The sequence below is a fragment of the Crinia signifera genome, chromosome 2, assembly GCF_055691185.1.
Source record: "Crinia signifera chromosome 2, ASM5569118v1, whole genome shotgun sequence".
NCBI lineage: Eukaryota > Metazoa > Chordata > Amphibia > Anura > Myobatrachidae > Crinia > Crinia signifera.
Window position 1 is genome coordinate 192,642,421 of NC_139218.1, and position 15,092 is coordinate 192,657,512.

At 46.4% G+C, this 15,092-nt stretch overlaps 1 protein-coding gene across 1 annotated transcript in view; it reads right to left on the minus strand.

Annotated features, from left to right (window-relative positions):
* The window catches only part of SDC3 (syndecan 3), a 98,660-nt gene that overhangs the window by 14,636 nt on the left and 68,932 nt on the right, over positions 1–15,092 (minus strand). The window contains exons 2-4 of the mRNA XM_083173471.1: positions 5,605–5,725; positions 4,264–4,787; positions 1,816–2,110 (exon numbers count right to left, since the gene is read on the minus strand). Of these exons, the coding sequence (XP_083029597.1) occupies positions 1,816–2,110; positions 4,264–4,787; positions 5,605–5,725 (940 nt within the window). The remainder of the gene's footprint in view (positions 1–1,815; positions 2,111–4,263; positions 4,788–5,604; positions 5,726–15,092) is intronic.

The following is a 15,092-nucleotide window of genomic DNA, read 5'->3' on the forward strand; positions in this document are numbered from 1 at the left end:
GTCTCTAGGGCACCACTTTGTATGTACGGGGGCCAAATCATTCCATAGTCTTCAATCATGGAATGATTTGGAAGGTGCATACAAAACTAAGACACTCACCGGTGTCTTAGCTTTGCATGCTCCTTGTATGGAAAGAGGGTGGGGCACTGACATCCGGTGACATCAGCTGCCCGCCCCCGGCACCCGCATCATTTGCATGGGAACACCAAGCGTTTTCATGGGAATTTCCATGGGTGTAGCCCATCACCACCTCCCCACGCCCCCGCTCGCACTGGTACGTATGAACGGGATAGCGAACTAGAAGTTTGCCATGCCCGCATGCACCCAGCATCTGCACATGTGCAGAAATGCGCAGACGGAAAACATCGCTCCCCTGTGCAGACGCGCGGGAGAGCGATTGAATCAGACGGCCCCCAGTCACTAGACTGCAAATAATTGTATTGATAGAGCCTGCGCTATTAGTCAGGTGCCTATATGGTTCTGAATTAAAAAGACACAAATGTATAGCATATACCATATAATATGGTATTTATTAAAAATAAAATTACACTATAATAAAGAGGGGGGAAGGGGGCACCTGAAATAAATGCTCGCATATAAGAACAATTCAAAACAATTCATTTCTTGGACACAACTTGTGCTACTGTTAACTCGTTTAAGTTTTTTTATTTTTACATGTGGAATGATGTTTTTGCTGCATAAGGATATTTTTGTGGGGTACTTGTGTACTATCACCGCGCCCATAGCATCGCAGACCATATCGCATACGATGGTATGCGATGCGATATCGCGCAATGTTCCACAATGTCATACAATTTTTAAATTGTATGGCATTGTAAATGGCATACAATGCCATACAATGCGATGGGATGCGATTATAACTTGTATAAGCACCCTATTGGGTGCTTACAATGTTAAAAGCACCCCCACGCCACCCCCCCAAGTATAAACGTGAACCCGAAGCGTGGCGAGCGCAGCGAGCCCACGAGGGGCGGTGGTACGCGTCCTACAACCTTTTCATACCCCCACTATCCACGTCGGCATGGAGTTGATTTTACATAGTCTGGCGAGCGCAGCGAGCCATGCGAGGGGATGTGCAGAACTTCACAGGTATACGTGTCTCCTCGCGGGGCTCGCTCCGCTCGCCACACTTCGGGCTCGGTGGCTCGCTGCGCTCGCCACACTATATAGAATCAACTCCACGCCGACGTGAATAGTGGGGGTATGAAAAGGTCGTAGGACGAGTACCGCCGCCCCTCGCGGGCTCGCTGCGCTCGCCACACTTCGGGTTCACGTTTATACTTGGGGGGTGGCGTGGGGGTGCATTTAACATTGTAAGCACCCATTAGGGTGCTTATACGATTTAACATCGTATATGGGGCAAAATCACATCACATGCCATCGGGTGTATGGCATGCAATGCGATGCGATCAAAAATCGGGCGACTAATTATCGTGGGCGCCTTGCTAGTACACAAGTTCCTTTTGTGGTTCCATTGATGCCTATTAGTGAATGATCTTTGATGCACATAACATGAATGGTTTACAAGTGGTACATACTGTAGGTTCCTATGAGGTGTGCCTGTATAAAACAAAGTGATCTGTATTGCTGGTAACTAGAACATTACACAACTCTCCATATGGGCAGAAATATGCAATTTGTATGTGCACTTGTTCTAGTCATTTACTTTTATTATTGTACATTTCTCAACAAAATATAAACAACAATATATAAGTCTATTATTTCATCTACATTTTACAAGCTACCATGTTGTTTGCCAAAATATTAAATTATGGTCCTGTAAAAGCCACTCACCAATTAATACTTCTCTTCGCTCCAGAATGTTCTTTTGAGGCATTTGTGCCAGTGTGTTCCCAGAATCTATGGTGTTGTCAATGAGACCAGTGTCTGCTTTCCTTCCTCGTCCATGAACAGTGGGTGATGGAACAGGAGGTAATACTTCATTGCCCAGGTCAAATAATGTGGGGACTATTGTCTGGGTTCCAACATCCTCTTCTTGAATCTCAAAGTCTCCACTTGGGCCTCCACTAACTGGAACCTCAATATCACTGTCACGAGAAGTGGCTATAGTCACCTCCCAGATGTCCGTCTGTCATTGAAACACAATGAGTCACAGTGAGAAGCCGCAAAGATAATCCAGATAAATAAAATAATAAATACAATAATAAGAAAAATATAAAAGGGGGAGATATAGAAATAAAGTATGAAAAAGTTTGCAATTCCAAAACAAAATTTAGCACAAACTCTCATTAAAGGGCCTATTCATTATTTAACTACCAAGACCCAGTGGAATTTAAAGATCTGACTCAACGCAAATTGCAAAATTACCAAAGCAATTCAATATTATTCTAGTCTAGGGACAAATGCTCCGAACAGCAGCATCACTGCTGCCAGAGTCGAATGTAACCAAACAGATCACAAAGGGATTGTTCTCCCCTGCATTGCAGCAATGCTGAATGAGCCGTTTACTAAAATCATGCAGGAATGACTGTTTATTATGGACCTACTGTATATGGGGCCAATTCAGCAGCAGTCACAGCTTTGCTAAAACAGCAAAACTGTGACTGCTTGCTATCACATGCATAAATAGGCCAGCCCTGTGCAACTATTGCAATATGACTGCAACTCATTGTAGGAATCGCTGTGATCGCAGTGAGTAGGGTTGACTCCTGCTTATGCAGACTGGTTGCAAAGCATTCTTCGTTTTGCAGCAGCTGTGTGTGACGCTGCGTCCCCCACCCTCCCCTTGATACCCGCCACTGTCAAACAAACTGCAGTTGCATCCTTCCAGGATGTGATTGCACTTTGAAAGTAATACAGTATGTGGTCGGACCGACATATTGGGCTCATCATTTTGTGTATACCACTTATTCTGAGGAAGCCGCTGAGAGTTACTGCAGGCGGGGAGACGCGTTAACCATTGATTAGGAACATCTTTCCTGGAATACCTCTTTTTTTACACAAAAAAAAGCTGCTGTGGAAAAACTCCAGAGATAGCTGCATATAAGGGGATCAGCATCAGCAGCTGGGAGACGCGGAACAGCAAACAGATTTACCCAAACAGAGGTACAAAAAGAACACACATAAAATCTATGTGATCTCCCAGGCAATGGCATGTTAAATTACCTTATATGGTCTCTTCATTGGAGGACTGTTTCATTAACCCCTAATCATTACAAATGGAGGATTGTTCGAATTGTTCTTACCAACTATTAACGGATATTACTGAGTATTTCCAAGGACAAGACTTATATTATTTTTTTTATTTTATGAATCATCTAAACAGTGTGAGTTCAAATAGATATTATATTATTTTATGTGTGTTCTAATTTTTAATATGACCATTACTTCTATCACTGGCCAGAGATCTATATTTAAATGAATAATAGGTACTTGTTTAGTTTCACGGCAGCAGCGGCCGTGTGTCTGAGTCCCCTTGCGGGGCTCGCTTCGCTCGCCCACGCTGCGGGCTTGGTGGCTTGCTGCGCTCGCCATGCTATCTAAAATCAACTCTATGCCAACGTGGATAGTAGGGGTATGAACTATCTACGTTGGCATAGAGTTAATTTTGTTTATTTTAGATAGTCTGGTGAGCGCAGTACCCAGAAGTTCACGGTGGCCATGCTGCCGCCGTAAAACTAAACAAGTACCGAATAATAAATTAAAGTGTTAATTTTATTTCTTGGTTGACCTGGCACAGTTTTTCTATGTGTCTTGTCTATTTAGTGCAGTGGTTCTCAACCTCGGTCCTCAGGACCCCCCCCCCCCCCCCAACAGTGCACGTTTTCCAGGTCACCTGGCAGGTGCACAGGTGCACTTATTATTCACTGACGCATTTTAAAAGATCACAGGCAGAGCTAATTATTTCACCTGTGATTCTGTGTGGAGACCTGGAAAACATGCACTGTTGGGGGGTCCCGAGGACCGAGGTTGAGAACCACTGATCTAGTGTATATCCACTATGTCGCTAATGATGCACGCTCCGGTGAGTCACCAGCGACATCCGCCATCAGCCCGACAGGGGTTGTCATTAACGATTCGGCAGCTTGGCCCCTGCCATCGTTGCATGCATCGCCAAATGTGTATGACTTGCTGATATGGGTATAGTGTGTACCCAGTTTAAATGATCATGATAACCCAGCAACACAAGATCCAATATATGTAAGGTATCTGGGCTTTTTAATAGTAATAGTTCCCATCTCAAGTTGCTGTACAATCTCTAACAGGTCCTCAGCTCCTCACCTGTGGTTGTTGAGTAGGAGTCACTTCAGCCAGGAGATCTATTTTACTTTCATCTGCAGCAGTTGTTTGCACTATACTCTCATCCTCCGAAGGCCACTGTCTGCCGCTACCCTGGCCAGTAGCAGTTACAACCCCCTCAGTAGTATCCTCAAATGTCTCTTCCTCTGCAGTTGTAGGCATGAGTGTTGTTAATGTGGAAACAATAATCACAGGCTGTAACCTGCGTACTTCTGTTGTCCTAGCTGTTGCTGTGATTACGTCAGCTGTGGTTGCTGCTTCTTTGGTAGGACTTGTAGGTGTGGGTGCGGCAGTTATCGATGGTATTTCTGGAGTCTCAGGTGGAACCCATGGATGGTGCCGGTGTACAAGTGTGGCTTCCGTTGTTGGGGGAAGCCAAGTGGTCTGCAGGGGGGGAAGTAAATGTGCTGTAGGAGCAGGTTTTAATGCTATGGCTGTGGGAGGTGAAATAGGTGTTTCTGTTGTAAATCTAACCCCAAAATCCAGCCTGGAATCCATATCGAAATCTAAGAGCAGATGAAAACAATGCGTGTTATTGGGATAGCTTGTATGTAACATTTTAGAAGTAGAAATGATGAAATTGGTCTTATTGATAACAAAAATTACAGGAAGCAGCTGGATAATCTAAATAAATACACAGGGAAAAGCCAGGAAAGAACAGTAGATTTTTGGCTACAGAGTTAGGAGTTAATCCAGATAGAAGATGCAATTTCCATGTTATACTAGGGAAAAAATGTAGAGTCTGAAACAGATCTAGTTACACTCTAGGCACTCCTCCCATATGGAAATAAAGCTGACCTGGATCTGCATTAGGGATGACCAATCTATTGTAATGTAATCACATGATTATCCTCTCCTGGTTTTTATATACTAAAATGACTATTGTACTTGCATTAAATAGAATGTAGACAAAGTGAAGTACAGTATGCATTAAGTAGTGTTTGGTTGAATTTGAAAAAAAAAAATGTGATAACAAATGTCCATCAAGGTAGGATAACTCTCATCCTATCCCATTGTTCCACACTCCGTATACCCCATCCATGTCACCAGTCTGTCCATCACCTTTAGAATGTAAGCTCACACGAGCAGGGCCCTCTTCCCTCATGTGCCCTGCCCTGTTTTCTGCCATCCAGATTTTAATTTCAGAATCATTTGCTGATGTACTGTTGCTATGTTTATATACCCTGTACTTGTCCTATATTGTCTAAACTGTAACTTGTTTTGCCTATTTGTTTATGTACTGGGCACTGCGGATTACTTGTGGCACCATATAATTAAAGGATAATAATAATAAAAATATAATGATCAGACTGCAATATTTACCACCAGATCCTGATCCAGAATACACATCATCGATATCTTCCTCGTCAATGAAGTCATCATCTCCAGAGCCTTCTAGATCAAATGGTTTCTCATCTTCAAATTCCTTGCGCCATCGCTGGGCCTATGTAGGAAAGAGAAACAGGATAACAGTTTAGAAAAAAACAGTGATATTTGGGCAGCTTTGCCTTTAACAGTATGAAGTTTGCATCTAAAACAAAAGTTGTTAATCTACAGATGGTGACAGCAGAAGAAAAGCAAAGAAAATAAATGCATTGGCAAGATTTTTATAATAAATTGCAATGACAAGCGGTTTCCAGAAAACAATCAGCCTTATCAGCTCATTTTAATAAATAGCCCTCTCCGTCTCTTTTATGTTTTCTATTACAATAGACCTCACTCTTTCATAGTCTCAGCTCTCTTTCTGAGCACTTACCATTCTTTTACGTTTTTCAGTTCTCTTCCTTTGCTGTTTGTCTTCCCTCTGCCCTTTTTTTATGCTGATCACTTCAAACGTGTATCAAAAGCTTATGTGTCTCTGATGCCCTTTTCAAATGTTTTTCATGTATTATCTGGAACGCCAATCCTACTCAAAGCATCTAGTCCACTAAAATGAATTTGTACTTTAATAGTTTAAAACAATTCAATAGAGTCCCACTGAATTCATGCAATACACACATTTGTAGAGTTCACATATAAATGGTTACACGCAGATATCACAGAAATGCAAAGGCTGACCAAGAGTCTCATATGTGTAAGCACTTGTATGTCCTATTTAATAGAGTTGTAGTTCTATAGCTGTGAGCTCTGTAGCTATGCCACCAGCCTCTGCACTGTGTACCACCACTGAGTTGCACTGTATAGCAGTCAGTCAGTAAGTAAATACGTTTTATTTATATACTGTAGCGCACTTTCTCCAACAGGACTCAAGGCGCTTTACAGACATCAAAACAATGCACATAATAAATAGGATTTGTGTAGTATAGAATTAGATAGGTCACACACATAAAAAAAAGCAGAGTAGACACAATGTAGTGTTGGTGTAGGCATTTTGGTTAATAACTCCCATGAGTTGTGTTGTCCACCCTAATAAACTATTGTGGTAAAACTAACTGGCCCTGATTCTGCTCTGTAGCCATCTGTCGTTGCCACAGTCATGTCTATGACTTCATGCTAATGCCACTACAAAGCTGTGTATCTGAATGTACTTTGAATGTCTTTAGATGATCAAACAGGATAGAGAGCAGGACCGGGACTGGCCATCAGCAGGGGCGGATTGGGCCACCGGGATACCAGGAAAAATCCCGGTGGGCCGGACCCATTCCACCCTCTGTCGGGCCGGCGAGAAGTGATTACGGCCGCCTGCAGCCTGGCTAGAATACACTGCTGAGGAGGGTGCTGAGAGGTCGTAGCGTCTTGCAGCAGGACATGACGCTGTGTGGTAGCCGAGCCGCAGTGTGTGCTGACAGTGACAGGGAGTCACATCGGGAGAAGCAGCAGCACAGCAGCCAGGGCCCTGCTTCACATACTGAAGCTAGCCCCGCCCACCTCAACAACATCGTGCATCAGGCCTGCACCTCCTGCTCCTCTCTTCTCTCTGCGATCATGAGCTGCTGGAAGCATGCTTCTTCTCCAGCATGCTGTCAAATCCCTGCTCCTCTCAGGAAGAGCAACACAGTCAAGTGAGTTGTGTGTATAATGGGCTGTGGGGGCTGATGTACCTTGTACTGGGGAAGTGGGGCTGAGTTTATAATGGGGAGTGGGTGTATAATGGGGAGTGGGGGCTGTGTGCATAATGGGGATTGGGGTGTGTTGTGTATATATAATATTATAATGGGGGGTGGGGGCTGTGTGTATAATGGGAAGTGGGGGTGTGTTGTGTATATAATAGGGAGTGGGGGCTGTGTATATAATGAAGAATGGGGGCTGTGTTCATAATGGGGAGTGGGGGTTTGTTGTATTTATAATGGGTAGAGGGGTGTGTTGTGTTTATAATGGGGAGTTGGGGTGTGTTGTGTGTATAATGGGGAGTGGGGGCTGTGTGCATAATGGGAAGTGGGGGTGTGTTGTGTATATAATGGGGAGTGGGGGCTGTGTGTATAATGGGTAGTGGGGGTGTGTTGTGTTTATAATGGGGAGTGTTATGTATGTAATAGGGAGTGGGGGCCAGGGGTGGGCTGGGCCAGGGGGCAGGGTGCCATTTGCCCCCCCGGGCCGCTCTACAGGTACTTTTGCGGGCCGCAGTGGCTTTAGGGGGGCACCCGGGCACGTAATACTTGGTGCAAGATGAAAGACCCGGCGGGAGATAAAAGACCCGTTGGTGCTGCTGCCTGAAGAAGCCGGCGCAGCCGCTGCTCAGTCCCCGGCATTGCCGCTGTCCTGCAGACCCTAGCGCAGCCTCTACGCTGGAGACCCCGGGATCGCCGCTACCCTGCAGACGCCGGTGCTGCCTCTACTCTGCAGCCGCCAGCGAAACCTCTACCCTGCAGATGCCGTCGCAGCCTCTACCCTGCAGACCCCGGGACCGACGCTGCCCTTCAGACTCCGGAGCAGCCTCTACCCTGGAGACCCCGGGACCGCCGCTGCCCTGCAGACCCTGGCGCAGCGTCTACTCTGGAGACCCTGGGACTGCCGCTGCCCTGGAGCCTGCCTCTGCCGAGTGACTGGTGAGTCAGATGAACACAGGACACTTTTACTGGGGGAAAAGTCATCCCTTTTAAATGCCTGTTCTCTATCCCTCTCCCCTGAATAGCCTCCCCTCCCTCTCTCTCAACCTGCCTCTTACTCCCCCTGTCTCACCCCTCTCCCCTTTTCACTCCACCCCAATTCTCACCCCCACTCTCATTTCTTTCATATTTTTCTTCCCCCTGTCTCTATTCCTTTTATATTTTCTCTTGCCCCGTCTTTTATTCATCCCCCCCACACTCTCTCTCTATGTCTCTCCCTCACACCCTCTTTTACTCCCTGTCTCTCCACTACACCCTCTCTCTCTGTCCCTGCCTCACCCTCTCTCGCTCCTTGTCTCTTCCTCGCACCCTCTCTCGCTCCTTGTCTCTTTCTTGCACCCTCTCTTGCTCCTTGTCTCTTCCTCACACCCTCTCTCGCTCCTTGTTTCTTTCTTGCACCCTCTCTCGCTCCCTGTCTCTTTCTTGCACCCTCTCTCGCTCCTTGTCTCTTTCTTGCACCCTCTCTCGCTCCCTGTCTTTCTCGCATCCTATGAATACCTCTCCTGGGGGTGGGGAGAGATAGAGGGATGCCTGTTGCAGCCCCTGTCTCTCTCTATCTCTCTCCCTCCGCTCTCCTTCTCTGTCTCTCTCCTCCTCCACACTCCCTCCACTGTAGTCTCTTCCTATCTCCACTTCTTCTCCTTCTCTCCATTCACCTTTCTCACTACACGCTCCTTCTCTCTCTCTCTCTATCTATCTATCTATCTATCTATCTGTGTCTGTCTCTCTCTCTCTGTCCCCACTCCCTCGTCATCTGAATCTTGTCGCTAGTATGCAAGGGGATTTGTTCCCAAACATCCCCTCGCATGTGCCCGAACCGAGGAGAAATCATTTGATGGTCGCTGAGCATCAAATGAGTTCTGCAGCCTTTGGTCTGAAAAGTCAGTCAATACTTACTTATCATATGGCTGCAGATTGGCGAATTCGGGGCGAGCACTGATGCCATGTGACGTCATACCCAGGGGAATGACCTGCATTTTTATGGGGATGCCCAAAAAACACTGGGAGTTCCCCAGCTCTCACCCCCTTCAATCCCACTATGGAGAGAACAGCCTGGCGAGTGTTATACTTGCCAAAGCCATTAGCTCCCAGAGTCTGCACATGCGTATGTTCGTGCCTGCACATATGCAGACCCTGACCATCGGGGAAAGGGACCAATTTTGGATCCAAAAGAACAGGTCTGAATCAACCGCTCTTTCCACAGCCCCATCTGTTCTCTCTCTCTCCTTTTGTTCTGGATCTGCCCCTGGCGGGCTGTCCTGTTTTTTTTCCCCTCCACTTCCTGTAGCGCGGCGCCAGCTTTCAAAACATGGCCGTGGCTACAGGAACATGGCTGCCAGCCTCCTTATGGGCCAGTGCTCTGGATTTGCCCCCAGGGTAAAAGTTGCCAGCCAGCCCCTGGTGGGGGCTGTGTGCATAATGGGGAGTGGGGGTGTGTTGTGTATATAAAATGGGGAGTGGGGGCTGTGTGTATAATGGGTAGTGGGGGGTGTTGTGTTTATAATGGGTAGTGGGGTGTGTTGTTTGTATAATGGGATGGTTGCTATGTATAATTTACTACTGTGATGGGTGTACTGGCTTTAATATGGGTGAGATGTGTGTTATGTGTAGGGGCACAGTGCTGTAACTATGAAGGGTACAGGGGAAGATGTTTTGGAGTCCCAATGGCCAGCAGGCACTCCCCTGCATCCTTTTGAAGTTTCAAATTAAAAATAAAAATGTAAATGTAGTGACACAGGCAGTGACGCTGCACTCCTGTTATCCCCCTGTACAAGGTGATGCTGCACTCCTGTTATCCCCCTGTACAAGGTGATGCTGCACTCCTGTTATCCCCCTGTACAAGGTGATGCTGCAGTCCTGTTATCCCCCTGTACAAGGTGATGCTGCAGTCCTGTTATCCCCCTGTACAAGGTGATGCTGCACTCCTGTTATCCCCCTGTACAAGGTGATGCTGCACTCCTGTTATCCCCCTGTACAAGGTGATGCTGCACTCCTGTTATCCCCCTGTACAAGGTGATGCTGCACTCCTGTTATCCCCCTGTACAAGGTGATGCTGCACTCCTGTTATCCCCCTGTACAAAGTGATGCTGCAGTCCTGTTATCCCCCTGTACAAGGTGATGCTGCAGTCCTGTTATCCCCCTGTACAAGGTGATGCTGCAGTCCTGTTATCCCCCTGTACAAGGTGATGCTGCACTCCTGTTATCCCCCTGTACAAGGTGATGCTGCACTCCTGTTATCCCCCTGTATAAGGTGATGCTGCAGTCCTGTTATCCCCCTGTACAAAGTGTTGCTGCAGTCCTGTTATCCCCCTGTACAAGGTGATGCTGCAGTCCTGTTATCCCCCTGTACAAGGTGATGCTGCAGTCCTTTTATCCCCCTGTACAAGGTGATGCTGCAGTCCTGTTATCCCCCTGTACAAGGTGATGCTGCAGTCCTTTTATCCCCCTGTACAAGGTGATGCTGCAGTCCTGTTATCCCCCTGTACAAGGTGATGCTGCAGTCCTGTTATCCCCCTGTACAAGGTGATGCTGCAGTCCTTTTATCCCCCTGTACAAGGTGATGCTGCACTCCTGTTATCCCCCTGTACAAGGTGATGCTGCAGTCCTGTTATCCCCCTGTACAAGGTGATGCTGCAGTCCTTTTATCACCCTGTACAAGGTGATGCTGCAGTCCTGTTATCCCTCTGTACAAGGTGATGCTGCAGTCCTGTTATCCCCCTGTACAAGGTGATGCTGCAGCCCCATTCCACTGCTGTAACATGCTCATGCTGCCATCGCCAGTTGTCCTATTCTTCCCACATAGGCATTGGCAAGTGGAAGACCCTGAGCTGCCAGCGCTGATGAGCAGAAGACCCAGCGACCAGTGGTTCAGGTACACAGCGCTGCCTATACAGAAGGGGAAGGGTACAGTGCAACCTGTCTCAAGCCTTTCATACACTCTCACTCCCCCTCCCTGGTTATTAGTGTGTGCAGGGTGAGCCTGGTCCCTCCAATACAGCAGCTGCCGCCGTTCCTCCCTGGCCCACTCTAAATCTGTCTTTACCCCCTGAGAGCAACTCATTTTGGGGTAGATTTATTATAGCGGCGCTAAAGGCTACTAAGATCTTGGCCGCCGAAGCGGGGGAGCGCTAACTCCCCCCTCCCGCGATGCCTCCTCCAGCTGACACTGGCGCGCTGTCTGCTTCTCCCCGGCCGGCTGAAGCGGGCATGCGCGGGATCTCGCTACTCACGCGAGATCCCCAGCGCAGCTCAGAGCCAGCAGCAGGGACAGCGCTGTCCCTGCTGTAGGCATAGGACATCGCCGCTGCAGCAGTCGAAGTCGATAGCTGCAGGCGGCGGAATGGTCAGCAATGCTGACTGTTCATAAATTAGGCAGGCGCGCACTACGAAATATCGTAGCTGCGCTATGCCTCCTGCCTCACACCGCCGCGCGATAGACACCCGCTCGGCGGGTGCCATAGATCAGGGGATAGCGCATATTCCCCTGATCGCCTAATAATAAATAATAAATCTACCCCTCTGTCTCTCTACCTCCCTCTTTGTTTCTATCTCATACTCTCCCCCTCTCACACCCACTCTCTCCCTCTCTTACACACCCACTTTCACACACACTCCCCTCTCTCACCTCCTCCCTCACTCTTTCACACACTCTCTCCATAACAATCCCCCCTCTCACTCTCTCTCTTCCCCCCTCACACACACTCTCTTCGCCCCTTACACTCTCTCTCTCTTTCTCTCTTTCCCACTCTCACTCTCTCTCTTCCCCCCTCACACACACTCTCTTCCCCCCTCACACTCTCTCTTTCTCTCTTTCCCACTCTCTCACTCTCTTTCCCACTCTCACTCTCTCTCTCCCCCTTCACACTCTTTCTCTCTCTCTCTTTCCCACTCTCACACTCTATCTTTCTTCCACTCTCTCTCCCCTCTCTTTCTCCCTTTCTCCCTCACACTCTCCCTCTGTCCCTCCACAAATGCTCTACCCTTCTCTTACTCTCTCTGTCTCTCAAACTTTCCCTCACACACATTTCCTCTTTCTCTCCCACCTTTGTGTCTCTCACACACTTCTCAGTTTCTGACACATGCATTCTCTCTTTTCTTCTCTCTGTCTCTCTCTCTCTCTCACACACACACACACACACACACACGTTCTTTCAAAGGTTTAGTGCAGTGCTACATGCAGCAACATACACATCTGATTTATGCCCAGAGTGTTCCAGAGTTTTCTCCAGCCACTGGAGAACACCCCCCATAGTAGCGATAAGTACGCCCATAGGTGGATTAAGACACACCCCCCTAGGCGGAGCATGACACACCTCTAAGTGGCTCATTCTACTAGTTTTCAAAAGTAGGCAAGGATGCCCCACACAAGTGGTGAGTTAACTGTTTGAAGCCCATGGCTTCTGTAGCAATTGCTCATGTATACCTTCAGTGTATGCTTTATTTTATAAAGTATGCAAATGTATATACAGTAGCTATCTGCCGTGCATTTTCTCTATTTAATTATCCATCCTGATTCTAAATATTCCCATTTTTTAGAGTTGCTGTACTCTTGTTTTAGTTTAAAACAATCCACTGCACCAGCAAAAATATAGTGTAAAGCCCCAAACACACTTGCCGATCCCTGCCGACACCATTATTGGGAGCGACAACATGCAGGAAGAGGGAAGGGATTGTTAACAATGCATAGGAGCACGCATTGTTAATGATAATCAGTGTCTACACTAGGCGATATAGTAAAACATATCACTCAGAAGGGCCCTTTTTTAGTGATATCTTTTACTATTTAGCCAAGTGTGTATGGGGCTTAACCTATTCCCATATTTATATTGTTGATGTAAATTTATTTGCAAAAAAAAAAAGGAAATGAGTATTATGCATGGGGTTATGCACCATGGGACAAATGTTTTAAGTCCCGTACATACAACACTATTTTTGTGTGTGAAATTGTTTAAAATACTGTGTAGTTTATGCCCATAATCGTTTATTATTCATTCTCCAGTTAACAATTCTGCTTACTCTACAAACCCCGCCCCCATTGACAGACTCCACCCCCATTAGGGCTGCTTCCTGAAATTTCCCGGGCTGGTTTTCCATCCCAATCCGCCCCTGGCCATCAGTCATTTCTGGCAAATGGCAAAAGGGCCGATGGCCTTTCGCGCTGATCCAGCCACACAGAGAGCAGGGATGGCCGCACAGCCTTCTGATTCTCAATTTGCCCTGCTCCCACTCCCGCCCAATGTACCTGTCTGAAAGAAAAACTGGGCGTGCCGCAAGGACTTTGTGAGTCCTAGGGCAAATACAGATCGTCTCTTAAATCAAAAGCACATCCTTACTTTGCATCTGATCCTATATAAGCACTTTTTGATGTTTACTCCAACATCGATACCAGTGACTGCAGTATCCGTGCAAAGTATACCTTGACTTTGCATTTTATGACAGAAAATAGCATTAGAGTGCAAATATTTGCTCACATGGCAAGACCTACCTAACCAAAATAGCTAATATAATGGTGGTGGTAGTTAAAATTAATTTAAGTAAATGTGTGTTTTTTAGATGACCTGCAACGCTTCGAATTTCGTGGCCGATGAGGGCCAAAATATGTAGGAATACAATGATCGCCCAATGAGTGCCATGTTTCAGATAAGGGAATTTATGTTCCTTTATGACTAGGATCTGTTCCTTAAAACTCTTTTTCTGAATTTCCTAATTGATTTTCCAGTATAGGTCAATCACAAGCCAATAGCAACTAAAAGAGCACTCAAATGTACATGTATAAGAGCGTGCATGCTAAGATCCTACTCCTCTGCTCCACTAGTAAATCTGTAGGGCGGGTTGATATTGCATACCTCCCAAGGAGGGACACAATTCTTTGTTTCTGGACTTCCCTCTTAAATTATGATTGCCATCGCCTGCTTTAAACAGGTTAGGTGATAAAAAAGGTGTTTCAACACAGGTGATGGCAATCATAAATTAAAAGGGAAGACCAGGAATAGAGCATTCTGTCCCTTCTGGAGGGAGTTATGTTGGGAGGTATAGTACATGTTTTGTGTGGGGTCTGGTATACTGCAGATGCAGTGGCTACAAATTTACCACCTAACCACTGGGTTCAAACTGGAATTCCCTGATGAAAATACTCCCCAGAAATAACTTTTCAAAGAAGGACAGAGTATATATCATTATTACCACTTGGCCCAGACAGCATAATTATGGTATAAATACTATTTGGTAATACATAATTAAATAATTATTATCACTGGAATGCACAACAGAGCCCCTTCACTATAGGTCCAATCAGGGGCCACTGGCACTAAATATTTTGATGACACAGAGGATGAACCTAGGTTATTCATTTAATGGCTGGCTGTTTCATGTTTAAAAACAGTTGTAAGTGTAATTATCATTGAGAGCCAACATATAGGAAATAACCGAAAGGGTAAATACGAAAACTAGCTCAGGTATAGCAGGTTTTGTAGAAAGGTCACAAGGCTCCATAGTATTTCCTGCTGTTTGTGTAATGAGTTCCAGACTCTTTCATGCTTTCCTGAGAACACACAAAAAAATCACACTGCCACCCTTTCCAATTGCAAACAGATGGGAAGCAGAAATCCAGATTCTGATTTTATATCCCCCTTCATTTCTCATATATTTCAGCAACTCCCTCGGGCTCAAACTACATTCGGGCATTCTGGAGGAGAAAGGGTTATCGGATTAATTCTCACATGGATAGATTGAAACCTAATCCCATCTAAAGCAGAGTATCCTATA